At 46.0% G+C, this 20,764-nt stretch overlaps 1 protein-coding gene across 4 annotated transcripts; it reads right to left on the minus strand.

The window, feature by feature from the left end:
• Positions 1 to 683: 683 nt before the first annotated feature.
• LOC140192863 (uncharacterized) lies at positions 684 to 20,645 on the minus strand. Of its 4 annotated transcripts, none has more exons than XM_072250354.1 (6): positions 20,525 to 20,645; positions 8,287 to 8,376; positions 4,638 to 4,925; positions 3,896 to 4,062; positions 1,064 to 1,235; positions 684 to 957 (listed from the first exon to the last, which is right to left on the minus strand). In XM_072250354.1, the coding sequence occupies exons 2-6, from the start codon at positions 8,294 to 8,296 to the stop codon at positions 884 to 886; spliced, it is 711 nt and encodes a 236-aa protein (XP_072106455.1). In that variant the 5' UTR covers positions 8,297 to 8,376; positions 20,525 to 20,645; the 3' UTR covers positions 684 to 883. The 4 variants fall into 4 exon arrangements, with proteins under 4 accessions (XP_072106455.1, XP_072106453.1, XP_072106454.1 ...); XM_072250352.1 differs by lacking the exon at positions 20,525 to 20,645 and adding an exon at positions 14,677 to 14,751; XM_072250353.1 differs by lacking the exon at positions 20,525 to 20,645 and adding an exon at positions 10,983 to 11,364.
• Between the last annotated feature and the right edge of the window lie 119 nt (positions 20,646 to 20,764).

Below are 20,764 nucleotides of genomic sequence, written 5' to 3' on the forward strand. Positions count from 1 at the left end.
GAACAGGTTTATCAGGGTGTTGCCTGGATTCGGTGGCATGTGCTACAAGTGGAGGTTTGATAAACTTGGTTTGTTTACTCTGGAGTTAGAATAGAGATCTGACAGAGGTACACAAGTTTGAGAGATAAGATTTGGGTCGACAGCCTGTATTTTGTTTGTTATTTTTTTACATAAGACTGGTGTCTAATATCAGAGGGCATTTGGTTAAGATGAGATGTGGGAAATTTACAGCAATTGTGAGTGTTTTTTTTTTCATAGAGTTCTGGTACCTGGAATTTACTACCTGAGTCATGTTGAAGGCAACTATGTTAGATATACATGAATGTACAGCAAATGCAAGCATATGGTCAATAATATAAGAAAGGATACCAAAGTATTTTTTTTAAACTTTCCCAGATATATAAAGAGTAAAAAAACAGGAGAGGTTCGATATTGGACCGCTGAAAAATGATGTTGTAGCTGCAGTAACGGGTGAAAAGGAAATACCAGACAAACTCTATAGAAGTCACTAGCGGAATTACAAAAAGTAATGAACACCAGTGAACAGAATTGTGTGTTGTGCTATTACAAAGGAAAAGGGGCTTGGAAGATGAAAGGTCTGAAGATATAAGAGTCACCTGGACTGGGTCGTACAGTGTATCAGGAGCCTGCCTGGGGTGTGTGGGCATTCCCAGAGCGTTAGGACCTGGAGTGAAGGCTTCAGCAGAACCAACAGATGGATTAATGGAAAAATAAAATGTAGAATATTCAGGCTGCAAAGAGAAATACTTTGAATTGTTACTTCAATCCAGAGATCAGCGAATGGCTAATGGTGAATTTTGATTCCCAGGTTTTGCCAAGTCACAGACTAACACTTGAGATGTGGTTTGAACTGAGCATTTCATCACTCACCTATCAGTTGAGTGGGTAATTCAGATAACCCTTGGGCGATGTTCATGTATTCCTGTGGATCAGGACCTGTTTAAATATAAAAAGAATCCATGGAAACAGAGCTAAAATAATTAAAATAACTAAAATGTTTATTTCAATGTGCCTTTGTGTTCAGTGCATGTTTTTAACGTACCGAGCTCCTGTATTTCCCTCAGTATTCTGTCCAACTTCGGTAACTCAGTCCTCCACGTCACAAAGGATTCCCACATCGCCCTCCGGGCCCGGGAGCCTTTACCCATCACCAAACTGAGGAAGAGTCTGGAACTCTCTGTCCGGTTTCCCTTCTCTGTCAGTTCAGTGACTTTCTAGAAAAGGAAAGTAATAAATTTACTGTGAAGCAGACATACAGACAGACATGGAGAATGTGCAGGAAAATATCTGTTCATCGTCCCAGTAGCTTCAGAAATGATGCAGTCACTGGGCTGTTGCCTGATCCTCCCTGGGTTCAGTCGTTAACAAAGAAACTCTAGCTGAGGGAACTTCTAAATCAATATTGTGAAAGAATAAGGATCTACTGACACCCTGCAGTATATTCAACGTGATTAATTTACTTATCCATCAATGTGTAACATTACATCAAAAAGATGTGACAACAAGAACGGAAGAGAGGGAGAGCGAGGGAGCAAAAAATGGATGGTGGGCATCACTGAATCGTGGCTGAAAGATCATATTTGGGTGCTCACATCCAAGGATAAATATTTAATCGAAAGGAGAGGCAGGTGGGTGAAAGGGTTGGGTTGACTCTGTTGTCATAAAAAATGAAATGTGCTTCTAAAGAAGTGATAGCAGATTGGACGGTGTAGTTGTTAAGATACTGTGTAGGAAAGAAAATGACCCTGATGGAACAGTAACCAGGATGTGGGATACACATTCCAGTGGGAGAGAGAAGAGGCATGTAAAGATTTCAATGTTAAAATAGTCATGGGGAATTTCAATATGCAGGTAGCTTTGGAAAATCAGGTCGGTGTTGAATCCCAAGTGAGGGAATTTATAGAATGCCTATGAGATGGCTTTTGAGAGAAGCCTATGGTTGAGTCCACTATAGGAAAGGCAAATCTGGATTCAGTGTTGTGTATTGCACCAGATTTGATTGGGAAGCTTAAGGTAAATAAACCCCTAAGAGGCAGTGATCATAAAATAGCAGAACTCACACTGCAGTTTGAGAGGGAGAAGGTAAAAGTCAGATGTATCAGTTTACACTGGAATAAATGAATTACAGAGAAATGAGAGAGGAGCTGGGCAAAAATAAATTGGAAGAGGCAACAACCAAGCAGGAATAAAGTATGACTATGACTATGACTATGACTAGGAATAGATGAAGATTCTGGGAGTGATTCAGAAGGCACAGGTAGAGGTAGATAATCCCAAATATGAAGAATTATTCCAAAGGCAGGATGATCAACCGTGGCTGACGAGGAAGTCAATGCAGCACAAAAGCAAAGGAGAGGGTATAGAGTATAGCAAAACATAATGGAAAACAGAAGGACTGGGAGGCTTTTACTAACCAGCAGAAAGCAACGAAAAGCCGTAAGTAGAGAGAATATGAAATATGAAGGCAGGCTAGCTAATAATGTAAAATAGCTTACCAAATATATGCCCTTTCAGGACAACCTATTGATTTTTGGTGTCATGCGATATCAGCTTTGTGCGTGGTAGTTCCTGTCTAACCAATCTGAATGTTGGACCAGGAAGTTACCGGGAAAGTTGATGAATGGAAGGAAGTGGGTGTTGTCTGAATGGACTTTAGCCCAGCATTTGACAAGGCACTGCAGAGGAGGGTGGGGACTCTTTGAATGACAGGTGATGCTCAGCCTGGTGAAATAAATGGGAGGTCAGATGATACAGACCTCAGACACATGATCTGGACACTGAATGAGCGTTGTTGTGCCTGCAGAGAAAGTGGGATTTGGAGGATCGATCAGGCGGATTGATCCAAATTGCTATTCCAGTTTGAAGGAAAAGGGGTTGACTGGTGGGGAGCTGTCTCTGTGTCCACCCTCGCCTGGGTGATAGCTCCACCACAGAAGACCGGTCCCCCTGGTTAAAGTCACAGTCAGTAACTTGTGAAGCATTTCGGACGACGACGAGAAGATCGACTGCATCAGCTCACCTGAAGACTCAACTCTGTCTCTCTCTCTCCCCATCACTACTCAACTAAATACCACGAACTGAACTGAACTGAACTTTACTCAACATCGTAAGACCGTATCTTTTTACCCCTAGACTTAAAGAAACTTGGTTTTTCATACATATATATTCCACACTTACTTTAATATATAATCATTGCTAACCTGTGTGATTTATTTACTTTGATATTACTGTATTGCGTAGTTACTAATAAATATTATTAGTGTATAGCAATACGAGACTCCAAAGTGGTTTCCATTTCTGTTGGTTTCTTTATCCCTGTCATGGGGTACGTGACAATAGGCAGTTTCAGTAGACCAGCATGGAATAGATGGGCCAAAGAGCCTGTTTCTGTGCTGTACTTTCCTATGACGATGACATGTCAGCCACTCATTGTTCAGGAACTCAGACGGAGACTAGACCAGCTGTGGTTAGTAGGTTTCCCTCCCTCAAGTACCACAGTGAAGTCAGTTGGCCCAATTTACAATCTGACAGTTTAATATTCATCCTGGATTAATGAGCTGAGGTGAATTTGACTGACGGTCCTGAGAAGATGCAAAATTAATTTTAGACTGAATGTCTGTTCAACAGTCCAGATATGTAGCCACTGCTCGTGTATCACACTGATAAATACAGCAGGTGTGAGAGGAAAAGGTGACACTGAACCTGTAGTTCCCAGTGCTCCCCACCTTAACAGCTGAAACCAGATCTGCTGGAGACCATCAGAGATCAACATCTCCATTGCCACGTAGAACTCCTAGAACGTGCAGGAGATGAATATTGATCACTATTCCCTCTGATACCAGCAGTTCAGTGACAATAGACTAAATACACTCACCTCATTTTCCTCTCTACTGAAATGTCCCTCCTTTGTCAACATCCAACCGAGTCCCTCAACCTTTTCTTCAATCGCTTGTTTAAGTCTGTCTCCGTAGAACTTTGTCAGCTGGTACAGTCGATATTCCTCCCCCTGTGCCAGGAGGTCAGAGATTGTAAACTCTGGCTCTGCAAATATAAAAAGTGAATGTAGTCACAAACTCAAATATCACCTGTCTCCACCGCTCTCACCCAACCCAACAAACCAGTCATGTCAACAACCTCAGTGTTCACCTGCCTTCATCTGGAAACATGGATTTTATCCTAATCTCTGACACTGGACTAAAACCGAACCATCAATGCGCTAGACATGACGTTACCAGAAGGACCACATTTACTAGAAACCTGTTTCTCCCACCGTCCCACCCACTCACCCATCGCGGTTTAAGATTGGCAATAAATGTTGGGACTGCCAATGATAGTCGCTTCCCAGAGATACTCTCTCCATCCTGGCGAATACATTTCCCACAACTGTTATCCTGGAAATACGCTCTTATCCGGATAGCTGCGTTTCCTCCGATACACATCCTGGATATCATCAGAACAGGTAGTACATTTCCTGTAGTGCGGTAACGGGTGCCCCACTACACCACATGTACCACATCCACACATTTCCCCTCCCTGACCAACCCTCCAACAAGGAATCACATTTACCCTCCTCCCTGCCACATTCTGTGAACACATTACCCTCATATTTCACTCACCCACTCCCTGTTGGGGACTTGACAATTCCGTGTTTAATGAGCTTCTGAGCTGACAGACAGTCGCCTCACTTGTACCAGTTCCAGGGTCCTGCTCAGTGTCTCTGACGTCACTGTCTCTGGGCTGAATTTGCTCCACTTCCGCTGCGGCCGGACCGCATTCCATTGGGACATTGCTCTCAATCTGACCCTGCTTTGGTACCTTGCTTCCCGTGTCCCGATCATCTTCCCTCAATGAGTTGCCTGGTAAAAACCTCTTGAGTACTTTCCGTACCCGATTTAATTTCCCACCTGAAGTAAATGAGGAATAGCAGGTTTAGAGTGATTTATACTCGAGCAAGGATTCACAATGGGTGCCTGCAATGGAGCCGAGACTCCGGCTGACCAGATTTGGAGTGGGACTGTGCTAGTGAATGAGAACCACACTTCCTGCTAGGTGACCATCACAATAAGCCGGTGTCTGGACACATCCACTCCCAGGAAAAAACTGGATAGACACAGTAATACTGATCACCGACTACGCATTAGTTGAACACACTGATAACCAGCGGTTATTAATGGAACAGCATCAGGTGATACGGGGAATTATCACTGGGATTATCTTTCATAAACATAAATCTCCCTGGGTCACAAACTGTCCAGTCACCTGTGTCACTCACAAACAATCCACTGGATTACTCATGGTCCGATCCTCTAGATCACACGTTCTCCGTTTGCTTTGTCTTACATTGTCTTGTCCCCTGGGTCACAGACTGACCATTGCCTTGATGCCTGGTCCCCTGGGTCCCATCCCGTCACCTGGAGGATGATTGTCATGTAACAACTATACAAGTCATTGGCAAAGGGAGCGTCTTGGCGTGCAGTTCTCGTAGCTAAACTTAAAGTCTCACCGAGAGAGCTTTGCGTTCATTTGCGGTTGCTGATCTATAGGATGGATGTGATTCAGCTGGAAAGACTGTCGAGAAGATTGTCAAGTATGTTACTGGATGGAGCTGCTTGGTTTTTGTGTTATATGTTTCGGCTGGGACAGTTTGCCCTGGATCAGGGCAGCTTGAAGGGTGACCTTACACACGTACATAAAGTAATCAGGGGTGCAGAGAGGGTGGATAGTCATAATATGTTTCCCAGGTTAGGGGAGTCTGAGACTCGAGGGCAGAAATTTAAAAGGGACTGAAGGGGCATTTTTTCACGTGGCGGGTGATGAGTATAAATTGCACGCAGTCAGAGGAGGCTGTAAACACAAATAAAAGGATTCGTTTCCAGGCTGTAATCTCTGTTTTATTCCACCTGGAATCACAGAGTTGAGCACAATCACAATGCCCACCGGAGACAGAGACAGTTGGTCACTGGTTATACCGGGTCTCCCATCAGAGATACTGGGAATTTAAATTCAGGTAGCAGATCATCTCAAGAGGGAAATATTGAGAACTCACTTTCACCATTTGGCCACAGACCAGACATGGATTGGGATATTGAAACAAAATCAGAATCAGGTTTATTATGACCGGCATGTGACGTGAAATTTGTTAATTTAGCAGCAGCAGCTCAATGCAATACATAATCTAGCAGGGAAAAAAATAATACTGAATAAAAAAAAATAAACAAGTAAACCAATTACGAATATTAAATAGATTTTTTAAAAACTTGCAAAAACAGAAAGACTGTATATTAAAAAAATCTAAGGTAGTGTCCAGAGATTTAATGTCCATTTAGGAATCGGATGGTAGAGGGGAAGAAGCTGTTCCTGAATCGCTGAGTGTGTGCCTTCAAGCTTCTGTACCTGCTTTCTGATGGTAACGGTGAGAAAATGGCATGCCCTGGGTGCTGAAGGTCCTGCATAATGGACGCTGCCTTTCTAAGACACTGCTCCCTGAAGATGTCCTGGGTACTTTGTAGATTCATACCCAAGATGGAGCTGACCAGATTTACAACTTCCTGCAGCTTCTTTCGGTCCTGTGCAGTAGCCCCTCCATACCAGACAGTGATACACCAAACCAGACCACAAGTTTATCTAAAATGAAGTGTCTCCTGATCCTCAGCCATTTCCAAGGCTGGCAATGTTCTCGGCTCGGCTACAGAAAACAGAGTTTGGAAAATTTCCCTCATCTACTTTCCCTCAGAGTTTGGAAAATTTCCCTCATCTGAATTTTATAAATAAAAGTTGGAGATGTCTTTCACCTCTAAACAGGCCGATGTGCAACAAACCCTGAGCCTGGACTTTTACGTAACAAACAACACCGCCGTCACATTCCTGTTTGTGTTTCACTCTCAACCTGCTGATTCAGGGTCTCCGGCTCCTTTCACTCAGGTGGAGCTTTGCCTGGTGAACGAAGTCATTCGACCATTACTGGTGTCAGGTCCCTGCACTGGGACTGTTGGACTGATCAATTACACAAAGCCACTTTACCAGTGGGATCAATGACACTTTTCTCTGCCCTGTTAGCACCTGTGTAAGTTTCTTCATCTGAACTAGTAACCATATAACAATTACAGCACGGAAACAGGCCATCTCGGCCCTTCTAGTCCATGCCGAACTCTTACTCTCACCTAGTCCCACCAACCTGCACTCAGCCCATAACCCTCCATTCCTTTCCTGTCCGTATATCTATCCAATTTGTTTTAAACGACAACATCGAACCTACCTCAACCACTTCTGCTGGAAGCTCGTTCCACACAGCTACCACACTCTGAGTAAAGAAGTTCCCCCTCATGTTACCCCTAAACTTTTGCCCTTTAACTCTCAACTCATGTCCTCTTGTTTGAATCTCCTCCATCCTCAATGGAAAAAGCCTATCCACATCAACTCTATAAATCCCCCTCATAATTGTAAACACCTCTATCAAGTCCTCCCTCAACCTCCTATGCTCCAAAGACTAAAGACCTAACTTGTTCAACCTTTCTCTGTAACTTAGGAGATGAAACCCAGGCAACATTTTAGTAAATCTCCTCTATACTCTCTGAACTTTATTGACATCTTTCCTATAATTTGGTGACCAGAACTGTGCACGATACTCCAAATTTGGCCTTACCAATGCCTTATACAATTTCAACGTTACATCCAAACTCCTATACTCAATGCTCTGATTAATAAAGGCCAGCAAACCAAAAGCCTTCTTCACCACCCTATCCACATGAGATTCCACCTTCAGGGAACTATGCACTATTATTCCTAGATCACTCTGTTCTACTGTATTCTGCAATGTCCTACCATTTACCATGTATGTCCTATTTTGATTAGTCCTACCAAAATGTAGCACCTCACATTTTTCAGGATTAAACTCCATCTGCCATCTTTCAGCCCAGTCTTATAACTGGCCTAAGTCTCTCTGCAAGCTTTGAAAATCTACTTCATTATCCACAATGCCACCTATCTTAGTATTATTTGCATACTTACTAATCCAATTTACCACCCCATCATCTAGACCATTAATATATATGACAAACAACACTTGACCCACTACCAATCCCTGAGACACACCGCTACACACCGTCCTCCAATCTGACACACAGTTATCCACCACCACTCTCTGGCATCTCCCATCCAGCCACTGCTGAATCCATTTTACTATTTCGATATTAATGCCTAACGATTGAACCTTCGAAGTGCAGCTACAGGACAGAAGTTTAATGATAAAGATCCCAGTGAACGTACCTGTAGCCATTCTGATTCTGACTGACGATTGTCGTCGTCTTGTTTACACTTTGGTCGCGGTGCAGGACAGTTCCAGCTGCTGGTGATGCCCTGAATTACATACAACAAGCAGACAGTGAGTCAGAAAGAGTACGATTCTTTGCAAAATGTGACAGTATCACCACCCTGTGTATCAGAGCAGCAGTTTGCTTAGGGAACAAACATTCCCTGTTAACATCAACTCCCACACCATGTCTGTACGTCAGTCCAGTGATATCTGGCGAATCCTATTGACAGAGTCAGAGAGCAACAGAGCACAGACACAGACCCTTCAGCACAATGAGACAATGCTGACCACAGTGCCCACAGAGTTGGTCCCAATTTCCTGTGTTGGGCCCATTTCACTCTTGGCCTCTTCACTCCATCTACACATCCCAACTGCTATCGTCACAATCACTGTCTATCTCATTGGTAACTCTGAAGCAAAGCATTCATTAAGCACCGCATCACCGCATCCTCCAGGCACATTTCCTCCCTTGCTCCTGTGTAGTCCTACCCTCAATCTATTCATCCTCCTCTTCTTTTCCCACATGTAGAACGCCTTGGGCTTTCCTTCATCCTGCTTCTCAAGGACACCTCAAGTTCCTTCGACCTCTAAGTCATTACTTAAGCTCCTTCCAGGCTACCTTATAATTTCCTAGAGGCTTGCTTGGATGTTGCTTCCTAAACCTAAATAATGCTTCCTTTTCCCTCTTGCTTAAATGTTCTCATCTCTTGTGACCACAGTTTGTATATATAAACATTCTTTCACTGTGGGTGGAACCGTATATAAGTGTTCCTGAAACAACCTTCACATTTCCATTGTGTATTTCCCCTTGAAAATGTTTTCCCAATTTACACCCCAAAGTTGCTCCGAATACCATTGTAACAATCCATCCACTAATTAAATACTGTCTCGTAGGGTCTGCTACTATCCTTGTCCATGACCATGATAAAAGTTGGGGTGTTGTGGTCACTGTCTCAAAAGGGTCACCCATTGTGACATCAGTCACCTGACCAGCATCATTGCCTCATACTAGATACAGTACGGTAACTCCTCGAGTGAGCCCATCCACATACTGTGTCAAGAATCCTTCCTGGACACACAACACATTCTGCCCCATTGACACACTTTGGAGCGAGGAGGTGGAATCAACATCAGGAAAGTTGAGGTCAACAATGATAACAACCTTGTTGCTTTTGCACCTTTCCCAACGCTGCCAAGTTATCTGCTCTCATTATCCCTGTGGCTTTGGGGGAGGCCTATAGAATACTCCCAGAATGATAGCCCCCTTTCCGTTTCTGACTTTCACCCACATTGATGTCCTCTGTGTATGTCGCTGTGATACCATCCCTAATTAGTACAGAGAATTCCCCCCCATTCACCCCCCACCCCCATATGTATTATGAAACAACTAAAACCTGGAGCATCAAACACCAATCCTGCCCTTGTAACAGTCAGGTCTGTGTAATGGTGATAACATGCCATCCATTACTCGGATTTCCAGAAACTGCAGATTTTCTCTTTTTTTTTTGATAGGTCATCATTCAGTCATGGTACAAGTCATAATACATAGCAGAATTAGGTAAAATGGTCATTCTAGTCTGCTCCATAATCAATCATGAAGGATTATTTTTCCAACACTGTATTGTTGCTTCCCTGCTATAATACTCAACCCATTTAGCAATCCAGAACATGAATATACCCAACGATAGCCTCCACCACCCTCTGTGACATCAAATTCCACAGATGAACCAACATTTGGCTGAAGTAATTGCTCTCACCTCAGTTTTAAAGTGAAGCTTCTTTATTCTGAGGCAGCACTCTCAGATCCCAGACTCTCCGTCTAATCAAGACACCCTCTCCATTCCCACTGCATCCAGACTTGCTGTTATTCAGTTGGTGTAAATAATCACCCCCGCCCTAACTTCCACCCCCCCCACACCAAACCCCAACCACCATCCCTCTGAACCCCACTAAACACAGGCCCAGGTCCATCAAATGCTCCACATGCATAATGCTTATTCTTCAGATTATTCTTGTGAACCTTGTTATCAACAGCTGTACTGAATACATTTCCGGGGAAAACAGGACAATTGGTACCAGGATAATGTACTGGGAAAAGCTGTGCTTTCTTTACTCTTCTGTCAACTCTCACAAAATGTTCCAGGGTGAATGTAATACAGATAAACTGGAATCACTAGAAATGCTCAGCAGGTAAGGAACAGCTGTGGGGAGAGGAAAAAAGTTAGCAATTCGGTTTCCTAACCTTTCATCAGAATGGATTCAAACATCATCCAGTTTTTAGTGGAAAATCTTGGGTTGTTCTCCATGGAGTGGTAGGGACTGAGGGAAGATCGGATGGAGGTTTATAAGATTATGAAAGACATAGATAGAGTAGACGGGGAGTATTGTTTCACTGTTTAGAAATGTCTAATACCAGAGGACATGCAATGAAGGTGTGAGGGAGTAGTTGCAAAGGAAATGTTAGGGTAAGTTTTTCTACTCAGAGAGGTGTGGATGCCTGGAATGCATTGTCTGTTATGGTGGTGGAAGCCAACACATTGGAAGCTATTAAGAGATGTTTAGGTAGGCACATGGGTGTGAGGAAGATTGAGAGGATATGGACATTGTGTACGTAGGCGTCATTATTTTTTTTGGGGGGGGTTTGATTTACTTTTTATCTGGTTTGGCACACCATTGTGGCCGATGCACCTGTTCCTGTGATGTACTGTTCCATGTTCTGTTCTATCTTCAGCATCTTGAGTTTCCCTTTGACTCCCACTGGCAGATAGACAGGTGACAGTGAGGGGGAATTTCCAAAAGTGAATTGAATTCTGAAACCCCGGTCTATTTCTACTGGGGCAAACACAAAATAGCGTATTAATCACAGCCTCTCCCTGCGAGGGATGGAATGGGAACTCATTCTCTGCTTTGCTTCAGAACTTCAGAACCTCAGAACCAAACATCTGAGCACAGAACAGAAATACTCGCTCAACATCTCAAAAACCCGGACAACCTGATCCCCTGATTCATTTTATCTGGGTGAAAACGTGTGGTATTCCAGGATCCAACCTCAGAGGGTCACAGCCCACACCGAGAGCCTCACACATCTTTTCCACATATCACATTGGGTGTTTCCACATCTCACACTGACAGACTCACGCTACCAATATCCAGCCCCTGGAGACGTCTGCTTCACTGCGGAAGGAGGAACATCCAGCCACATCTGTAAAAGCACCAACGTAGACCGAAGCCCAAACACTACCAGTTCCATATTCCTAGAGCCCCCATCCCAAGATTGTATCTCAAGCACCAACTCTCCCAGGGCTCTTTGCTGCCGGTAATATGCGGCAGTGTCTCAGCTAATCCCAGTTCAATCTTCTTGCTGCGTGGGATCTCGCCCAGTACAGCTGGCTGCCATGTTTCCTGCAGTGTAGCAGAAACAAAATGTAAAATTATAAAGTAGAAAATGCTGGGAACTCAGTTCATCAGACTACATCTCTGAAAGGACAAATGGTGGAAGACCCAGTTTCAGAACTGAGACTGTTCGAGATGCTGCCTATCTGCTGAGCGTTTCCAGTATTTTCTCCTCCTTACTTTGAATTTCCTGCAACTGTAGTATTCTCTCCCTCCTCGTTTTAATGCACAGATAGTAACTGATTGTAAAATATCAACAACACCCTAAACAGTAAATGCCACCCCACCCCAAACCATTTGTTAGTTCTCAGTTCATTCTGACCCTGGTGTAATACATCCCATACAGTCAATGCTCACAGCATCCTTTCCTCCCACTGTCACTCTGTTACATTTGCTCCTGAGGCCACTGTCTCTACGCTGAGAGCCGGTGACCACAGAGCGATAAAAAGTACAACACTTGCTGCAGCTCTGACGGGCCGTTACCCTGGAAACGGAGGAAGTGGCTCACCGAAAATAACCGAAAAAGGAAACAACAAACTCAACATCAGATGCTGTGAGTTTCATTATTACAAAGATTAACACTGCAGCCATTTTGTAACGGGGAAACTAAAATTGTAATGCCTGCTTTTACCCTGCCTCGTGCTGTATTCAATTAGACCTCTGGTAGTTCTTGTTAACAAAGGAAAAAAAAACAACAACAAAAACACACAAAAAAAGAAAAAAATAATAAAACAACAACGAATCCTGGAAAATTAAATGAAGTAAAAGGTGAAAGAGAGCACTTTACAACGATGACATAGGTCAGAAGAAAGTTTGCTGATACTGATCAGTGAGGTATCCTAAAATGACACAGCTAGAACAAACAATAAGAAATTTGGCATATACCGTTTACCCTTGACCAAACTTTATCAATGAGTCACGGAAAGTATCCGATCTGGATACTTCCCACCTTCCTACGGCTGCTGCTCTGCCCATGAGAAGTTGAAACATCAGAGAACTGTGGACACAGCTGAGCACAGCATAGAAACAGGCCGCCCCCACCCCCCATGAACTGTCTCTATATTCCCCGTTGCCTCAGCAAAACAGGAAACATAATCAAAGTTCTCCACAAACCTGGACATTCTCACCTCTCCCCACCCATCCGGTGGAAGATTAAAAGAAAACAGAAACATACCACTGGGCTGAAGGATGGCCTCCATTTTGCTGTGATATCAAATTGAATGTTCCCAGTATGATAGGACACAGCTTAATAAGATGGACTGTCGACCTCACTATCTAACTCCATGTGACCTTGGACCATATGTCCACCTGCACCGCACTTTCTCTGTAACCATAATGATTTGTTACATTCAGTTATTATTTTACCTTCCATCACCTCAATGTTCTGTTGTAATGTATTGATTACTATGGATGGTTCACAAGACAGGTTTTCACTATACCTCGGTACATGACAATAATAAACGATTCCCCACTTTAATTGTGTGGACACATCAGAGAGAATGAGCTTTTCCTCTGGAACATCTGTAGAGAGTTTTCACTAAAGTGTACACACTATTGAGGAACCCACATAGAAATATAGAAACATAGAAAATAAGTGCAGGAGTAGGCCATTCGGCCCTTCGAGCCTGCACCGCCATTCAGTACGATCATGGCTGATCATCCAACTCAGAACCCTGCACCAGCCTTCCCTCCATACCCCCTGATCCCCGTAGCCACAAGGGCCACATCTAACTCCCTCTTAAATATAGCCAATGAACTGGCCTCAACTGTTTCCTGTGGCAGAGAATTCCACAGATTCACCACTCTCTGTGTGAAGAAGTTTTTCCTAATCTCGGTCCTAAAAGGCTTCCCCTTTATCCTCAAACTGTGTCCCCTCGTTCTGGACTTCCCCAACATCGGGAACAATCTTCCTGCATCTCGTCTGTCCAATCCCTGTAGGATTTTATACGTTTCAATAAGATGCCCCCTCAATCTTCTAAATTCCAACGACTATAAGACTAGGCGAACCAGTCTTTCATCATATGAAAGTCCTGTCATACCAGGAATCAATCTGGTGAACCTTCTTTGTACTCCCTCTATGGCAAGGAAGTCTTTCCTCAGAGTAGGGGACCAAAACTGCACACAATACTCCAGGTGTGGTCTCACCAAGGCCTTGTACAACTGCAGTAGTACCTCCCTGCCCCACTATTCGAATCCTCTCGCTATAAAGGCCAGCACACCATTCACCTTTTTCACCGCCTGCTGTACCTGCATGCCCACTTTCAATGACTGGTGTATAATGACACCCAGGTCTCGTTGCACCTCTCCTTTTGCTAATCAGCCACCATTCAGATAATATATATATACACACACACACATAAATGGAATACGCTTAATTCTCACATTAATATGGTCACATACCCGGAAATATCGGCAAGTCGTAACAGGGGAATGGAATCAAGAACAAAATGCCCAGACAGAAAGAGATGACGTCACTGATCTGGATCTCACTACTGGTCTCAATGGGTGAAAGATAAAACTGCTCATACACGTGGGGAAATGCCTCGAACGTGGAGTTACTGCCATTAATCTTCTCTGTCTGCAAAAGCACGACAGGCCGAATGGCCGCTTCCCGTGTACTGACACTATGTAAAACAATTGTCGACCCCAGGCATCGCTGCAGGTGAAGTTTAGATCCGCTACCGGGCCGGGTGATGGACATAAAGATCCCCGGGTACAACTCCACAGATGGGAGTAGTTCCAGCATCCCGCCTCATCCCGCTCCCAGGACTAGAGCAACAGGGGCTGAGCGGAGGCTCATCTCCGGCGGCTCGGTGTGAAGGTCCCACAATCAGGATCGACCCCGGCAAGTTTTGGCCAGCAACCCGGACCGAAACCGCCTGTCCGTGTGACTTAACGATACTCACTACCCATCGTCAGATTTCCCGCTCGGGACCGGCCTCAATACTCACCGATGGGAGCTTCCCCCGCAGACAGTAAATCTTCCCCCGGCTCCCCGCCGACGATCCGCATCAATGCTGAACGGAAAGGAAACCACCGACTATCGAGACTGAGCATGCGCAGTATGAGCTCCGCGTCTCCAGCGCTGTGGTGGGCGGAGAGCGGTGGTGGGGGAGCGGACACAAACCTGCAGATGCTGCAGCTCCGCGGTAAAAGGGATTGGCGAGTCTCTCATGTCAATATTAGAATCAGGTTCAATATCTCCGGCATGTGTCATAAAAATGTGTTGTCTTTACGGCAGCAATACTAAGTAATACATAATAACAGAGAAAAACTGTGAACCACAATAAGGACGTGTGTGTGTGTGTGTGTGTGTGTGTGTACAATTTTTTGAGAAGCACAGATGAATGCAAGAGGTTCAAATCTCCCTTAAATAGGGTCATACATCGGGAAACAGTGGCTGCACTTCAGCAGGTCATAACGGTAAAATGGGCTGAAAAACAAATGCCCACCCACAGTGGGAGGAGGTGACTAATCTGGACGCCACCGCCTTGTCTGAACGGGCGAAAAATGAAAGATGAAAGATGGGTCTAGTCCCTGCATCACCGCCTCATTCCTCCCCCGCCCGTCAGGACGAGAACAACAGGGACTGAGCGGAGGCTCATTTCGGACGGTTCGCTGTGAAGGTCTCACAACCCGGACCGACGCCGGCAGGTTCTGCTCCAGGAAGCGGGGCGAGGCCGCCAATTCGGAGAAGTTAACGGCACTGACTGCCCAACATCAGGCCTCCCCGCTTGGGACCAGCCTCGATACGCACCGATGTGAACTTGATATCTTCACCCCGCAGTCAGCGATCCCTCCCTCGGCTCAGTAAAGCAGAGCGGAGGGCGGGACTTGGGAAAAAAAGCGGTGTGACGAACCAGCAGCAATAGATTACAAATGGAGTCTGGTTTTGATGTTAAAACCACTATCTTTATTAGTAACTACTTATAATATCTTAACTTAAGCAGGATAAACAAAAGTTAACAGTGTTACGTAGGCACATATGTGTGTGGCTTCCAAGGTAACAAACTTGGAAACAAAGCTAGAGTCTTACGAGGGTGAAATATGCAAGTTCGGTTGTCCACGAAGTGAATAATGGGAGAGAGAGAGATATCTGTAATCCCAGGCAAATGCAGAGAGTAGGCGATCACGTCGAATTTCACAGATAAACGGAAGAGCCGTCGTCGAAGATCTTATCCGTTGAATCGATCCAAAGTCCACTCAAATATCTCACCAAAGTGACCTGTCACAGGAATGTCGTCTTCAAGTGGTGACCACATCATATACCCAGGCAAGGGTTAACTTTGAGTGGTCCCACAGGACATCCCCGAACCCACTCCGATGGATTATACGAAGTTTGAGACACGCACATCTGGAGCAAACCTGCCCCGGCAGTTCTTAGTTCCAACTCTTACTCAGACTGCGAAAGTACCTGTTCTTTCTTTCTTTCTTTCTTTCTTTTTCTCTCTCTCTCTCTCTCTCTCTGTCTCTATTTTAATCTGCACAAACTGCGAAAACTTGTGACTGACGTCATAGTCCCGCCTCACTCAGGCGCTCTTAAAGTGACAGTCCACAGTGCGAAACCGCAGGCCCGTCACACCCGCAACTGCTGCACATCTGCGGTAATGTGTGATCACGTGACCGGTGGGAGGGTCTCCCCTGACAATTTCAGAATCTGGTTTAATATCACCGGCAATGTCCTGGAACGTGTGATCTTTACGGCAGCAGTATAATGTAATTCATCATAGCCGAAAAAGGTAAATTTATAGATGTGTGTGTGTGTGTGTGTGTGTGTGTGTGTGTGTGTGTGTGTGTGTGTGTGTGTGTGTGTATTAAATTAAATAAGAGTGCAAAATTTAAATTAAAGCGTAATTAACCGATTCTCCACTGTAGTTGTGTGGAAATATAAGGCAGCCTGGATTGCTGATTTGAGAGTAGAGTTGATGGTGGAGGAGGTGAAGCCCCTTTCTTTAAAAAAGAACAAGCAGGTTTGAGGATCTTGGGTGGGAGGTAGAAACGGGAAGTGCGGAGTGTGGGAACTATAAGGTTGGTAGCAGTGGATGGGAGATCCCTTGAGCAGATAAAGTTGGTGATGGTTCCTACACCCTGCACTTCCCATTTCTACCTCCTACCCGAGATCCACAAACCTGCCTGTCCAGGTAGACCCATTGTCTCAGCTTGCTCCTGCCTCACCGAACTCATTTCTGCATACCTCAATACGGTTTTATCCCTCCCTTGTTCAATCGCTCCCTATGATCATGACACTTCTCACATTCTGAAATTTTTTGATGATTTTAAGTTCCCTGGCCCCCATCACTTTATTTTCACCATGGATGTCCAGTCCCTGTATACCTCCATCCCCCACCAGGAAGGTCTCAAAGCTCTCCGCTTCTGCTTGTATTCCAGACCCAACCAGTTCCCCTCTACCGCCACTCTGCTCTGTCTAGCGGAATTAGTCCTTAATCTTAATAATTTCTCCTTTGGCTCCTCCCACTTGCTCCAAACTAAAGGTGTAGCTATGGGCACCCATATGGGTCCCAGCTATGCCTGCCTTTTTGTTGGCTTTGTGGAACAATCCATGTTCCAAACCTATACTGGTATCCGTCCCCGACTTGTCCTTCGCTGCATTGACGACTGCATTGGCGCTGCTTCCTGCACGCATGCTGAGCTTGTTGACTTCATTAACTTTGCCTCCAACTTTCACCCTAACCTCAAGTTTACATGGTCCATTTCCGACACTACCCTCCCCTTTCTTGATCTTTCTGTCTTATCTCTGGAGACAGCTTATCTACTGATGTCAACTATCAGCCTCCGGACTCTCACAGCTACCTGGACTATTCCTCTTCTCACCCTGTCTCTTGCAAAAATGCCATCCCCTTCTCGCAATTCCTCTGTCTCCGCCGCATCTGCTCTCAGGATGAGGTTTTTCATTCCAGGACCGAGGGAGATGCCCTCTTTTTTACCTGTTTCGACGTGTCAACCCATCGCCTCCTCCCGTGCCAAGATGAGGCCACCCTCAGGTTTTTATAAAGCTGCAACACAACTTCCAGACTTTTGAACTCAAATGTCTCGACTAATAAAGACAACCATGCCATTTGGCTTCTTAACCACTCGATCAATCTGTGCAGTCATTTTCAGGGAGAGATGAATGTGGACTCTAAGATCCCTCTGATTATCATCACTGTTCAGCATCTTGCATTTAACAGTGTCCTGTCTCTTTACATTTGGCCAACCGAGCTGTCAGGATGATCGTCACTAATCAAATCTCACTGAGTTTTCTCAGGTCCTGTTGAATTTGACAAGTGCACAAGTACGGGAAGTTACAGGGACAGAGAAACACTGACTTGTAGCAACATCACAGGTAAGCACATTCTGATAACACACGGAAAACAAATTATACGATTCTCTGTCAGTAACAATATAGAAATATATTTTACGTCACCATGCTAACAGGACCAGAACAACAGGGACTGGACGGCGGCTCATCTGAGACGGTTCGGTGTGAAGGTCTCACAACCCGGACCGACCCCGGCAGATTCCGTCAAGGAAGCGAGGCGAGGCCGCCAGTTTGGGAAAGTTCATCCCCTCCCGCTTCAGGTTTCACCGATCACCTTGTGTTTCTCTCTCCCTTCCCCCCCCCCCCCCCGCCTTTTATCCTCCTGTCCTGCCGAAGGGTTTCGGCCGGTAACGCGACTGTACACTTTTCCTGGGTGCTGCCGGGCCTGCTGAGTTCCTCCAGCACTTTGCGGAAGTTGCTCGCATTGCCAGCATCTGCCGATTTTCCTCTTGTTTGAGTTCGGGAAAGTTAAAGGGTCTCACTGCCCAACATCAGACCTCCCTGCTCGGGACCGGCTTCAATACTCACCGAATGGAAATTGTCGGTGTTGCCCCGCAGAGAATAATCCGTTCCCGGAACCCGAACCCGATCCCACCGCCGACTCACTTCAACAAAGGACGGAAAACAACACCGCCCTGCCCGTACTGAGCATGCGCGATGTCGTCTGCGCGTCATCAGCGCGGTGGGCGGGGCCTCGGAACCAAACCTGCGGCTCTCTCCGCCAGAGAAAGTAGGATCTCCCAGTGGCCAAACATTTTACTTCCACATCCCATTCTGACATGTCTATCCACCGCCTCCTCCAGTGTAAAGACGAAGCCACACTTAGGAACAACACCTAATATTCCGTCTGGGTAGCCTCCAACCTGATGGCATGAACATCGACTTCTCTAACTTCCGCTAGGCCCCACCCTCGTACCCCATCCATTATTTATTTATATACACACATTCTTTCTCTCACTCTCCTTTTTCTCCCTCTGTCCCTCTGAATATACCCCTTGCCCATCCTCTGGGTCCCCCCGCCCCCGTCTTTCTCCCTGGGACTCCTGTCCCATGATCCTCTCATATCCCCTTTGCCAATCACCTGTCCAGCTCTTGGCTCCATCCCTCCCCCTCCTGTCTTCTCCTATCATTTTGGATCTCCCCCCTCCCCCCTCCCTCTCCCTCTCCCTCTCCCTCTCAAATCTCTTATTAGCTCTTCTTTCAGTTAGTCCTGATGAAGGGTCTCGGCCTGAAACGTCGACTGTACCTCTTCCTAAAGATGCTGCCTGGCCTGCTGTGTTCACCAGCGACTGTGATGTGTGTTGCTTGAATTTCCAGCATCTGCAGATTTCCTCGTGTTTGCAGCTGCCGCATCTCTGCGGCAAAACGGGATCACGTGACGGGAGAAGGGTCTCCCACGTGACCCGGTGACGTCTCCTCGCCCCTCACACGCTGCCCGACGCGTTTCCCACTTTATTTCATTATTTCCCGTATTATTTCAGCAACATTTTTAATTTTTCCCTCCATATCTTCCCTGTCCCTTCCTCTCCACCCCCCCCCGGGTCACAGAGTTCTATGTTTATTAACACTAGTTTCTATTCACATTCCTCCGATCACTGAGTCTTCACCGCCCTCTGTGGTGGGGATTTACAGACATTCACCACCCTCGGAGTGGAGACATTTCCCCTCATCTCAGTCCCGGACAGTCCACCCCCTTTTTCAGAGACTGGGATCCCTGGTTCAGCCGGTAATGATGTTGTGCATTTCAATGTGTTCACCTCTCAGTCCTCGATTCTCTAAATGAAAGGGTTATCACATTTGATCTTTCTTCATATGATGACCCCACCACATCAGGGCTCAGTCTGGTGAATCTTCATTGCACTCTCCATAACAAATACTCTCTAACCTCTTTGTTAATCCTCTATGGAATTAATTTCCATCTTCTGCAGCCCCGTGTTGCCCCAACCACTCACCTCCCACCCCCGTCACTATTTCCACCTTCCCACCTCCCCCTCACCTGGACCCACCTCTCACTCCCCAGCTCTTGCCCCATCCCCACCCCTCACCTCTTTTCTCGGACTATTTCCCGTCCACTCTCAGTCCAGAGGGAGGGTCTCGGCCCGAAATGTTGACGGTCCATTTCCCTCCACAGATGCTGCCCGACCCACTGAGTTCCTCCGGCAGTTTGTTCTTTGGTCTGTGTGACCCGTGTTAGTGTGGGGAGCGGGATTTTACACCATATTCCCGGTACAGTCTCAACAAAACACAAATAATTGTCACTTTGCCCGGACCATTGGCCCCGCTTGCAGGGCAACAGTCTGCCGGTGTTTGCCCCCCAATGTGGTGAATCGCCACCACCGTGGGCTCAGACATTTCCACAGATGAGCCCCTCCTGTCCCCACCGGGACAAACATCCTGTCCGCCCCCTCTCTCACCGTCTTCATCCTCTCCCTCCCCGGGGAACCGGCATCAAACCGACGGGCCGAGCGGTCTCCTCCTACCTCTCAGCGACACATCAGACTCCGGCCGCAGGAGACGCTTCACAAACGCCCCAACTTCCCTCGGAGGGAAATGGAAATAAATCAGAAAGCGGACATTTACTTTGACGGTTGTCCCGCCGTGACGGAAAGTTCGGGAGACGGTGTCAGCGGGGGTAACGCCCTCTCGGCTGGTCCGCCTCCGCTATTGGCTGGAAGCAGTGATTGACATCGCTTCGTACCAATGGGAATAGCGCAGCGCGT

The sequence above is a fragment of the Mobula birostris genome, unplaced genomic scaffold (genome assembly GCF_030028105.1).
Source record: "Mobula birostris isolate sMobBir1 unplaced genomic scaffold, sMobBir1.hap1 scaffold_2869, whole genome shotgun sequence".
NCBI classification, from domain to species: Eukaryota; Metazoa; Chordata; class Chondrichthyes; order Myliobatiformes; family Myliobatidae; genus Mobula; species Mobula birostris.

Excerpts from the sequence above, each read along its gene's own strand:
- LOC140192863 (XM_072250354.1), bottom strand. Across the intron at positions 4,063-4,637 it reads AAGTCCCCAACAGGGAGTGG|AGCCAGAGTTTACAATCTCT; the intron begins GTGAGTGAAATA and ends TTATATTTGCAG. Across the intron at positions 958-1,063 it reads GAGGGAAATACAGGAGCTCG|GTCCTGATCCACAGGAATAC; the intron begins GTACGTTAAAAA and ends ATATTTAAACAG.